At 43.5% G+C, this 12,159-nt stretch overlaps 1 protein-coding gene across 1 annotated transcript in view; it reads left to right on the top strand.

Annotated features, from left to right (window-relative positions):
• LOC147668745 (protein cornichon homolog 2) overlaps nucleotides 1–10,458 on the top strand; it is a 624,799-nt gene extending 614,341 nt beyond the window's left edge. Inside the window, exons 5-6 of the mRNA XM_086948463.1 lie at nucleotides 3,933–3,984; nucleotides 5,416–10,458. Of these exons, the coding sequence (XP_086804589.1) occupies nucleotides 3,933–3,966 (34 nt within the window). The 3' untranslated portion in view covers nucleotides 3,967–3,984; nucleotides 5,416–10,458. The remainder of the gene's footprint in view (nucleotides 1–3,932; nucleotides 3,985–5,415) is intronic.
• The last annotated feature ends 1,701 nt before the right edge of the window (nucleotides 10,459–12,159 follow it).

Below are 12,159 nucleotides of genomic sequence, written 5' to 3'. Positions count from 1 at the left end.
CAAGCCTCTCCCCAAGTGATAACCACGGACGCATCTCTAGAAGGTTGGGGAGCCTTCCTTCAATAGCTTTAGATCAGTGGAAGGTGGTCATCTTCAGAACGAAAACTGCACATAAACCTCCTGCAGCTGAGAGCAGTTTATCTAGCCCTCCTGGCGTTCCTTCCCAGGATCAAAGGTTCTCTAGTGCTCATCAGAACAGACAATACTACGACGATGCACTACCTGAACAAACAGGGAGGAACTCTTTCACTATCACTCTCTTGAGAATCTAAAAAAATCCGGAACTGGTCGCTTCAGCACAAAATTTCCCTGAGAGTGAAGTACGTTCCAGGAAAAGACAATACACTGGCAGATTCGCTAAGCAGGCTACAGACAACCTACCACAAGTGGGAATTGAACCAGCATACTCTCAACAGCATCTTCTCTCAATGGGGCAAACCACTGTTGGATCTGTTTGCCACCCAGCACAATGCCAAATGCCGGCACTTCACAAGCTGGCATCCCCAACGGGGATCTCTGGGGAATGCATTTTCAATAACATGGTTCGACGTATTTGCCTACGCCTTTCCACTGATTCCCCTGATTCCCAGAGTCCTCAGGAAGATGAAGGCAGAGCCCTGCACGCTAATCCTAATAGCTCCAGCAGGCCTCGCCAGCATTGGTTCACGGTGCTCCATCTTTTCTCCCTGCAACCGCCAATCCCGTTGATGCCGTTTCCATCTCTCCTCACAATGGATCAGGAAGAAGTCCAGTACCCGGATCCAGCATCTCTCAAATTATCAGCCTGGCTACTGAGTTCCAAGAATTTCATGGTCTAAACCTTCCTCCAGACTGCAGAGCAGCTCTAGCTTGGGCTCGAGCTGACAGTACAAATAGGACCTATTCCTTCAAATGGAAGCAATTCTGTGTATGGTGTAGATCTGCTAAGGTGCATCCCCTCACTTCCTCTCCAGAAGAGATATTACCATACCTTTTCCATCTAGCAACTTCAGGTCTTGCTCCCTCTTCCATTAAAGTTCACCTGGCAGCAATATCCCATTTTAGGAGATCTTCTACGGGATCTTCTCTTTGGTCACATAGACTAATAAAACAATTTCTCAAAGGCCTATTCAGGACTTTCCCTCCTGTAAAATCCCCACCTCTAACTTTGGCAGCTCAATACAGTCCTTGCTCAACTTATGAGACATCCTTTTGAGCCGATACATAGAGCTGACCTCAAGTTTCTCTCCTGGAAGACTGCACTTCTTCTAGCCCTTGCATCCGCAAGACGAGTAAGTCAGGAACAATAGGGTAATTGGACTAATCCAAAATTTGTATCCAAAGTCCCGTCGGAATTTCACCCTAATGAACGTATTGTCTTAAAGACCTTCTTTCCAAATCCTCAAACAGCAGCCGAAAGATCTCTACAATCATTCTAAAATTCTACTTTGACAGGACAAAAGCGTTCCGCAAGTCCAACCAACTCTTGGTGGCATACAGTTTACCTAGAAAGGGTTTTCCACTTACTAAACAAAGTATTTCTAGATGGATCTCTGGTGCTATTGTCTTCTGTCACCAACAAGCAGGCCAACCTTTACAATCAAGAATTCGTGCCCATTCCACTAGGGCAGTTTCTACTTCTATGGCACTTTTTGCTAGTGTGCCTATTACAGACATTTGCAGAGTGGCAACATGGAAGATGCTGCATACATTTACCAAGCATTACTGCCTGGATATGACACTAATGAAGGATGCTGCAGTGGGACAGGCGGTGTTACATCATCTATTTCGATAGAGGTGAGCCTTCCTTCCTTCCCACCAACCTTTCTTATCTTTTTAGACACACAATTCCCTGTTATTTCTATGTTTTTTGCCATGCTTGCAATTTATTGCTTTCCATTTTCACATTGATATGTCTATTATATGGTGAATTTATGCATTCTGTACTAATAGAAATGTGCTTATCATTGATTTCTATTCTGATTCAGGCATGTGGATCTATGAAAGATACCCTAATACTGGATAGGAAATGCGTTACTTACCTGCAACTGCAGTTATCCATTATTGGTATCTTTCATAGATTCACATGCAACCCACCCGCCTCCCCTGGAAGGGCTCACCTAGGACTCTCAGTTGCACCTCTTCATAGCACTGTGCTAACGAAAATCTGAGGGACTAGAGCCCCTTCCAGGAAGGTTCCAGAGGGTGGTGATAGCTGATTGGCTGTTCTCTAAGAGTTTGGTCCTTATTACAAAAGGACCTGGATATGTTACTAATGTAAGGCCTTAGACCTATTACTCTCTATGTCTAATGGGACATTACTTTACTTATGTACCGGGGACTCCCATCCCGACTACAAGGAATGATTCAGGCATGTGAATCTATGAAAGATACCAATACTGGATAACTGTACAGGTAAGTAACGCATTTTGTATCGGTCAGTTTGTCTCGCAGGAGTTCTCCAGGATGCCTTGGTACCATAAAATTAAAAAGTAGGGTCTTCTGATTGTCCTGTGGAGTTATTTTGTTCTGTCATTATTTCTGATACACTGGTACCGAGTGATTTGATTGGCTGACTGCAACTGTGAGAAAAGCGTTGAGTCTGCCATTACAGGACTAGGGAGATTTGGTCCCTGATTATTGAAAACAAATTGAAAAGCCCCATAAAGGGAGCAGGGTGGGCACACCGTGACTGCCAGCAATTCTCAAAGAGACCCCCACACCCTTAATTCAAATAAGCAAAATATATGTCCACCAGTACCCAGCGCAACACTCGCTCTGATACTGTGGTAACCAAAAATATAAAAAAAAAATAAAAGCATCTGGTCAAAGACCAGACCCTTTGGCCAACTGCTATTGTGCAGACCATTGACTGTCTGCAACAGAGGTAGCCCGCCTGCAGTGGGTTGGGCACAGGGTCGATCCACCGCTGCACCCTGCTAAAGGCTGTACAAAATAGGGGGTTGAGCCCCCATGGGACGGGGGGGGGGGTGATTTGAGTGCAGCTCACAACGCATCATTGTGCATGGCCAAAAAACACGGTAGGCGTTGAGTACAGAGCCTGGCCTAAGGTGCAGAGAAGGATTGTCCACTCATGCAGGGGTTGGCTGCCTAGGCAGGGTTGTGCATAGCGCCTGATCAGATAGCATTTAGCAGTTACTTTACACATGGAAAGAATTCCTAATAGTCGGGATATTTCTTGAGTGTGACTTTATCTGCTGTACAAATTTTAGCCCTTGCATCTTGATTTTCATTAACTCCTTGCACCCTGGTTTTCTTTAACTATAGTTGTTAAACCAAATATAAGCCATATATGCATGCGCACAGAGTAGAACATGCCATTTATTACCAATGTTGAGGGAGGAGAAGAGCGCAGTGGATCGCTCAGGACTGCGCGTCTCATGAGGCTTTGCCTCTCGTGCTTCATGGCTCTCTCCACAATCGAAAGCGGCAATAAGTAGCATATTAACCTCTGCATATCTCCATGCGCACTATATATGTATACCTAATACTAATTAAAGTACATATTTTACTTAATAAAAGTAAATGATTAAGAAAAGGAATCAAAAATGTAAAAGAAATAATATAAACTTTGGCAAAATAAATATATGGGCATTTACCACATTGATATAATGGTAAACTGAAATAAATGAGCCAAACCGTAGCAATCTGAAACTATGGAGGTGGAAAAAATAACATAAAAGTAATAGCAATCTAATTGCCATTTAGAATACAAGAAATCCCGTCCACTATGCCACACTTCCCAATTGTATTTTAGAAACAGCTCTCAAAATGGATGTCCTTAAAAAATAATACATTTGGGACGAGCAACAGAATAAAATCGGAAGATTTACACATATATAATGTATTTCAAAAAATTTAACACACTGCATTTTTTCTGTTTACAGCAACCTACCTACACCAAACCTAAAATGTTACATTTTTATTCTTAGGGTGGGGGCTTCCGCCCGCTATGGGAGTGTTTGACGAGCTACACTGGTAATGGTGAGTGAACTCTGAGTTATTCTGAATTATCAGTTGATCATTATTTTGCATCATTGAGTCTCCTCTAACATTCCTTCACTTGATGCTAGACCCTATGCCTTATTTTCCCTTGTTGTGGGATATGGGGGTGAAGGTATTGTCTGAAGGCAAGGTTCTCTGTTTGAGGGCTCAACAGTCACTTTTGGAAAATGGTGCTTTGCTGCTCTCGGTGTGTGAGAGTGTTAGAGGTGTGGTAGGTACGTAAGAAATGAGATTCTGTGGTCAAACTTGGCGATACTGGTTGCTGGCTGGAAGAGGGGCATTTAATTGTAAGTTAGCAAAAGATAGTCTGTTCTATTTGAGAGGAAACTGTTTGGAAGGTTGGGGAGGAGGTGAAAGTTGTTTGGTGTGGAGAAAGCGATGATCCATTTAGTGTTTGAAAGAGAAGCTGCTGTGGTTGGGTATTGTGACTTAAGAGACTCTCTGATTGCATTGGGGCAGTAAATGCTGTGATTGGCCATTAGGAGAAGACACAGGATGTTCTGCTTGGTCATTAGGCCAGAGAATGCTCTGCTCGATTACTAGCAGAAGTAACACTCTGATTGGTTGTTAGGGCAAGGACCAGTATGTTTCGCCATTAGGATAGGGGTGTCTTGACCTGACCACTAGGACTGGAAATACCCTCCACTGAGAAGACTCTTATTGATCATTCGAACTGAGAGTGTTCTGATCCTCTAACTGGTCATTAGTACAGGAACCCCTCTGTTTAGGCATTAGGACTGGGAATTCTATGCTTTGGTATCAAGACTTGGAATGATCTGCTTGGTCATTGGGACTGGGAATCTTCTCCCTGGTCATCTAGGGTTGGAATGCTTTTGATGGTCATTAGAACTGAGAACGTGCTGATTGTGCATTAGGACTGAAAATGCTGTGCTTTATCATTGTGAAGGAAAATCCTCTGCTTCTTAAATAAGACATGGAGTACTCTGTGTGCTCATTAAGACTGGGAATGTACCGCTCAGTTATAAGGAACGAGAACCCTGAGCTATGTTGTTTAGAAGGGCAATTTTAGTTGGTCATCCTTAGGGGACTTAATTTAAGGATTCATAGTTAGACTTCTGTACTTGCGGAATAGTGAGAGAGCACTGGTGGGTAGGTAACTCACAAGGGGAAGAGAAATTGGGATAGGGATTCAGCAGTGCAGATCCTTTTAACATCGTAGTACTGGTGGACCGAAGTAGAAGGACTTTCAAGTTTGTTATAACCACAGAGGGCACTCAGCAGGTGCTACTTCATGATCAGAATTTTAGGCAAGCTGCTTAGATTGACTTACTGGGGAAATGTTGTATTAGATGTCTAAATGCTTTTCTATTCTGTTGTATTTTTTCCTTTATGCTCAATGACTACCTCTAATGATTATCTCTGTCTCTCTCCTTTCTTTCTGTTGAACAGTATGGTTTCCACACTGGTCCCTTTCTAAGAAACGCTGTGACCCGAACAAATGCCATACACCTCATTGCCACCCACCCAACCCCCAGCGAGACATCAGGAACTCAGCGTCCTTTGTCCCCTAATCAGAAAGGCAGGAGACATCGTTCAGCTCTTGATCAAGGAGGAGAAAGGATAAATGGTGTGAGATCTCCAATACCTGCTCCCTTCCTTGATGCTGTGGGTGCTGCTGGCTGCACACAACCCCTCCACCTTCTGAGCTCTGGGGTGTGGATCTGAACATTGAATCATTGGATGTGAGACACTTGCTGCCTTTCCCTGCCGCCGGCTTGCTGTGCTGTCCTCGGTGGTTGGGTTTCCCTTTTGCAAGATTTGTCCCTCAGGTGGTGAACTGATCCCTGCCTGGGATGATCACACTCCCTGTGGAGTGGGATAGAAATGAGCCAAGTCCAGCCTGCTCACCCCAACCGACATCCGTTCCTCCTCATCCATTGTTTTTCTACAGGAGGAAGAAGGAAGTGGACATTTTGCTTGACATGACCCACAGGAACTTGCCAGCATTTCATTGTGTTATCCATTGTTACCAAATCATGTTCCTTCTGTGAATAGTGCCAAATAGATCGCCGGTTTCAGAGGCAGAGCCATCATTTACCCCCATCAGGATTCTGACAACGAGAGCATCCACATTTCTGGGAGGGGATGTTACGGTTGGGCTTATCTTGGATAGGGCTAGGACTGCAATACTATGGCAAGAAGCTGATATTTCTTTTATAGCTTTTGGCAAAAATGGACATCTGTGAAAAGCTTCATGCTCAAGTTAGAGAAAGAGAATGACCTCCACCATATAAAAACACACATCTCAATATTGTATTAATCCCTGCCTCTTTACAATACCTGGTCAAAAAAACACAGATACACGATGAGCACTGGATTACCTCGAAGCAATACTTGGTTCTCTCATCCTTAGTTTTCAAAGAGAGAGATTGATGACCGAAGAGCAGAGTAAAAAAGTTAAAGGGGGAGAAACTGAAAAAGTGGAGGAAGAAAGAAAAGTGGAATGATATTGAACAAGGGAAGACAAATAGGGTTGTAAAGTGGTGAGTAAAACACAAGAATGGGTATTTGAGCAACAAAAACAGAAAAGTGGCAAGGAGAGAGGAAGAAGGAGGGCAACATATAGGAAGCAAAAGAAAGAGAAAAATACGAGGGAATGTGAGAGTGAGAAATTGGGAAAGATGAACGAAAAGTGTGAAGGAAAATAGTGGAGAAAGGGGCCTGAATGGGGGGCGCAAATAGATAAATGGACCAAATATATCAAACAAGGACTAAAAAAATAGAAAGAGAAATTGGAGAAGAAGCGACTGAGAGGGAATAAAACATTGGGCAGGAGAATTAGGAGTGGGATAGGTGAGAAAATGAGAAGGGAGATGGGGAAGGAGAACAAAGGCAATAAATAGTGAGATGACTGGAAACTAAGGGGTCCATTAGGATGGCGGACGGTTCACCACCGCCATGCAGGCGGTGGCGATTCGTCCGCCATCCTTGCCCGTCCGCCACCTTTCTTCCCCGCCATATTACAATGGCGGGGGACCGTTGTGGAGGGGAAGACCGTCCGCCGCTTTTCCACCTCGGTCGCAAAGGCCTGATATGATGGCGGTGTCTATCAGACACCGCCAGCCATATTAGGATGGCCTAGGAGGAATGCCTTTCCGTGGCGGCAATGCCGCCACGGAAAGGCATACGGTTCCTGCTTTGGGGGCCCCTTGTGGGCCCCCAGGGTGAAGGGGGGGGTGCACATGGGGGGGTACCTATGGTACCCCCCCTGCATTTTACAGCACAACATAGCACGCACAGCGCGGTGCCTGTCATGTTGTGCTGTGAAACGCACAAAAAGCATTTTTCACATTGCGGTGGCCGGTGCTTTAAGCATCGCCCGCCGCAATGTTAAAAATGCGGGATGCACCCTCCACTGTGGCGGGTGCATCCTAATTGGGGGCACGGTTCCTCCGCCCTTGTGGCGGACGGTACCGGCCCGGACAGGATGGCGGAATGACTTTGTCCGTCCGCCATCCTAATGGACCCCTAAATTCGCTAGGAAGAGAAAGAACCACGGGAATTAGAAAAGTAATGACGCAGTAGATGTGGATTTAGAGGAAAAGAAACGGAGGATTAGTGAACCAAAGAAAGGAAGGAGATCAGGGTGTGGACCTCGAGGATCAGAAAAGAAAGAAAAACAGGATGGTAGCGAGTGACGCCCGGATATGAAGTGCACACTGAAAATGAAGTAAATGGAGAAAAAGCAGAAGAAAAAAAACTCTGTCATATCTTTCAGAATGAGTTTGGATGGACTTTGAGAGACTTTAAATGATTGCTGAAGGAAGAATAACCCCGAAACAACATGGCCTGTTTGAGAGGGAGTGGCTTTCCTTCCCCCATCTACAGTATATCAGAATTCTGGCAAATACCCCATTCATTCTTTTAAAACCTGTTCACTACAGCATCCTAATTTTGGAGCACTTTCCCTGAATGTTTGGAATGGTCTTGTGTGTGACTTGTCAAGCTTTGTAGTACTCTCTAGCTCTTGCCACTAAAGGTTTACCAAATTGTTGCGCCTCAAAAAGGTTCATTATTTAGTTCGAGCAGGAACACATTGTATCAAGCGAGACTAGGACTGAAAGACAGCAGGCATATTATAACATAGAGCTATCATGATTCGTACGAACAGTAATGTCAAATTAGAATACAAACGAGTAGGAGGACTGCAACCAGAAAGGTATGCAAATAAAATCATTTTTAGAATAAATAACTCAAATATGTTTCTGAGGCCTAACTTTTCTTAGAGATAGGCTCTTAAAAACAGTATGTATGATTATACGTCAGCTCAGTGAGATACAAACTTGCTACTCTGTTCTTTCTATAATCTAAAGGTTTCATGTTCGAATCTCTGCAGAACCAATTTATTCTTTCTCAGTTAACAAATTGTGTGCCAGTGAATTTGGCACTCAGAATTCCTCTTTTTTAGCTTGTGACAAAACTGCTAGGAGCAGCAGCTGGGTAAGCAATCCTTCTGGTTAGGTAACGGGTTTAATCCAATTCCTACTATGCAGATGATTGCTCAAAATGGCGGCCGTTGGACAAGGCACCTTGCAATGGCAGTGCTCACTGTCCTAGGTTCGGGTAAAATTAGGTGAAGCATCTTCTTGTTTGGGAGGAGAATTCTTTTCCAGGGAGTGTCAGGGGCCAGTGGACACTCCTAGCTGCAAGATGCCTTGGTCATATGCTCGGCTTGATCATTTCTCCCTCCCCCCTGTAAGTAGCTGAACAATAATAATCTGTCCACTCCTGTAAGAGGAAAATATCACAATCGATCATCTGGGGTGCACGGCAACTGACACAATGAAGCCGAGCGGATGTTCAGTGCCCCTGCTTGGACTGTCCCACTTGGTTGGCACACACTACAGAATGTAGGTGTAGTTTACCATGGTACTCCTTCAGCTCACCTTTCATAGTCTGCATCCTTTTCCAACTATGCTCTGACAGACTGAGACAGTTGTGTATTTGTTTTATTTATTGGGTTTTATTGATCACAAAATAGGCCCTACTAGAAGTCCGAGCAGTAGGCAGACAACGAAGAAACAGATGATATATAAGCAGAGGTTTAGGCAGCATAGTGACAAGGGGCATTTTGTAAAATCATTAAGTAGTGACAAAAACACAACAATACTACTGTCTTGGATTCTAAACAATAAAGACATTGACAACTGTAGGGGAGGCATGTGGCCTGCGGTGGTTCACAGCCAGGGGACCATAACTAAAGGTTTCCAGTGTAATTATTTTGAGAAATTAAGATTTAATATCTCTGCTTCTATTTTCATTTAAGTTTAGGGTTTAGCTAATTGTGTTTTTTGTTAATATACTTTCGATTTACTATAATGCTATGAAAGAGTAAACACTGTCATTGTTAGAGTTTCTGTTTCAAACTAGTAACAATGAAACATTCCCAATGAGATTTGGGATAGTCGATTTCAGATTTTCAAAAATTCAAGAACTAATGGAGTGTGGATTAATCTGGATTAAGGATGTACCTCCTTTCCTACAACTCAACCCATTCCAGCCAGAAAATGAAAAAAAAACAAATGAAAAGGAAAGTGTTCTAAAAATGTGTTTTATCAGAGTGTCAGGTTCCTTCTAAGCGAAGAAATAGAGTATTGCTAATTTGGCAGAAGAAAGGCACATATGAATTCTGCAGTTGCTGCAGAAATTCCTTGTTTCTTTCTAAGGAGCTCTCGTATCTGCCCGTCATTAAATGCCTAGCACGTTTGAGGAGAAAGTGAGGTGGACTCCCCCTCAAACTTCAGTCTGCAGAGCTAGCCTGGGCACATACACTATAACTGTAGCATTGTTTTAGAAATGGCTGTGCCGGTATACGGTGGGGTGAAGCATTGATGGCCACCAATACCCAATGCTGCACATGCGTATTTGTGGTGGAAGTTTTAAATCTCTGTCAGTGGATTCACTACTGATGACAGTCCTAAAGTGGGATTACTTATGCCATAAGGGTGGTATGACTACACTAGAGCACTCTACGCGTATGGGGTATTGTACGACATAATGCACAAAGTAAAAGATGTTCCTCTGTCGCCCAATTCCAGATCAGGCAATAAATGTGCAGCACACATTGGCACTTGGAAGTTCTTTATCCAAAATGGTGGCACGATGTTTGAATCGAGAGGGAAAAGTCCATGCTGCATCTCTTCCATCCATCCAGTGAAAAAAAAAGTTACATTCAGTTCCCTTCTCCCAGGTCTGTATCACTGACAATCCTGGGTGAAGAGGGGTCCAGAATGTCCCTTTGTTTGATTAACTCTAGTCTAGTATTGAGACCTACTTTGGCCTCAATCATAAGGTGGTCCCTTTTAAATGTTGCTGTCCAAGCATAGCTGTAATGCACCAAGCAGTCTGTGTTGCATTTCTCTGCCACCCATTGTCGGTGGGAGAGGCTTGTGCCACAGCTATCAAGCTATCACCACAGAGATGATGCAACCACACACACACACACACACACATATATATATATATATATATATATATATATATATATATATATATATATATATATATATATATATATATATATATATATATATATATATATATATATATATATATATATATATTCGTTTTTTGAAACACAAAAGCCCTGAAATCATGTCAGCCTCTCCAGTTGGGAGTTGGTGTGGCCTATGGAGAGAGTAGTTGGTGGCCTAACACACTGGAACATTTCAAGCCCACCTGCCAGGCCGCCCCTGAAGTTATCCCTTGTTCTCTCCAGTCAGCAATGGGCAAGGAAGAAGACTAACTCCTTCATCCTCCCCCCTCTGCTTCCTCATGCCAGATCTTTGTTACTTTACATTCTGAGCCCTACACTATAATTCTTTCTGAACTTCAACTGAATGTAGGAAACTACCTTATTTATATATTTATAGAGTTCTTGATTGAGTTAAGGGAGCCTCCAGAAGCCATCGTGTTGGTACCCGTACAAAGAGGGCTGTATTTGGTCTTTGCATAATGCTCTTTTCCATACTCACAAGAAGATAAACAATTCCCATTGAGGGCATGGGATTACAGACCACTGTCTCCTAGAGCTGTGGCCTGAGCTTGAGGAAGAAGGGCAGACAGTCTTTGCTTCTATTGTTGCAAAGGCTGCTAGGGGCCAGGCTTGGTATGGTGCACACTCGAGCCACGAAGAAGCGCCTCCATTTGGTCTCTTCCCCTGCATGATCATTACTGTGTTGTGCTTCTATGATTGTATTGTGGGTCATCACAAAACTGCACTGGTGAACCTTTGAAAAAGATCTATATCCCTCCTTAAGGCACCAGGGGTTCATTTGTTGGGTCAGTTCCATCTTGGCAATATATCGAAAGCTAAAAATGTAGTGGCTAAAGATCTAACCTTAAACTGAAGAACCAAACTTTGACAGTACAACCTGCACTGTAAGTGGCAGAGTGAGCAATAAGTGTGCAAAACCATGTAGAAAGAGGGGACGATTAAACTGTGAGGGCAATACATTCTCACATAAGCTGCTAGATAAGGGTAGACACACAATCGTGCTACGCCATTACAGCAGCTGAAAACTTTTAAGGAACTTGTGAAATTTAAGAAAGGTACTTTTTGTTAGCATTTTTGCCCCCACATTGGAGTTTCCTTCACCTCCATTGATCACTGCACTCAGGTCTCATGCAGCATTGCCTTTGCCGTTGTGCCATCACCCTTGGGAGTTAAGTGGACCCAAGTTGGAAATAGTGGAGGAAGTGTTCCTTCTGGACACACTTCTTCCCACTTGAGCTTGAGCACCTTTTTTTTGCCAAAATGAATAGCAAGGTCCTGGGCAAACAAACACACTTTTTCTTCTCTCCTACATGTGGTGGCACCATTAATTGGATGTCTTGTTCAAACCGGAGACACAGAGACATTGCCTGTGGTGATTTCTCTTAATACAGGAAGATATATCACGACCAAGCCTTGAGAAACCTTTTTTTAGGTAGAGAGTAGGGAATAGAGAGCGGCTGGCCTGTTTGAGCATTCTGGCAGTACTGCAATATGTGTGAGTTGTACCATAACCAAAATTACAATTCCCATGAAGCCTTGTTTTTATTGCGTCTTTAGTACTCCTTCGCTCAGAGAGTCCTGTGTTTGGCCCACCAGACTGAAAGGACCTATACATGGTTGAGAAAGAAATGTTTTGT

Source organism: Lissotriton vulgaris, unplaced genomic scaffold, assembly GCF_964263255.1.
Source record: "Lissotriton vulgaris unplaced genomic scaffold, aLisVul1.2 SCAFFOLD_221, whole genome shotgun sequence".
Lineage (NCBI taxonomy): Eukaryota > Metazoa > Chordata > Amphibia > Caudata > Salamandridae > Lissotriton > Lissotriton vulgaris.
The sequence above is the reverse complement of the archived record's forward strand: the minus strand, read 5'-3'. Positions and strand labels throughout refer to the sequence as shown.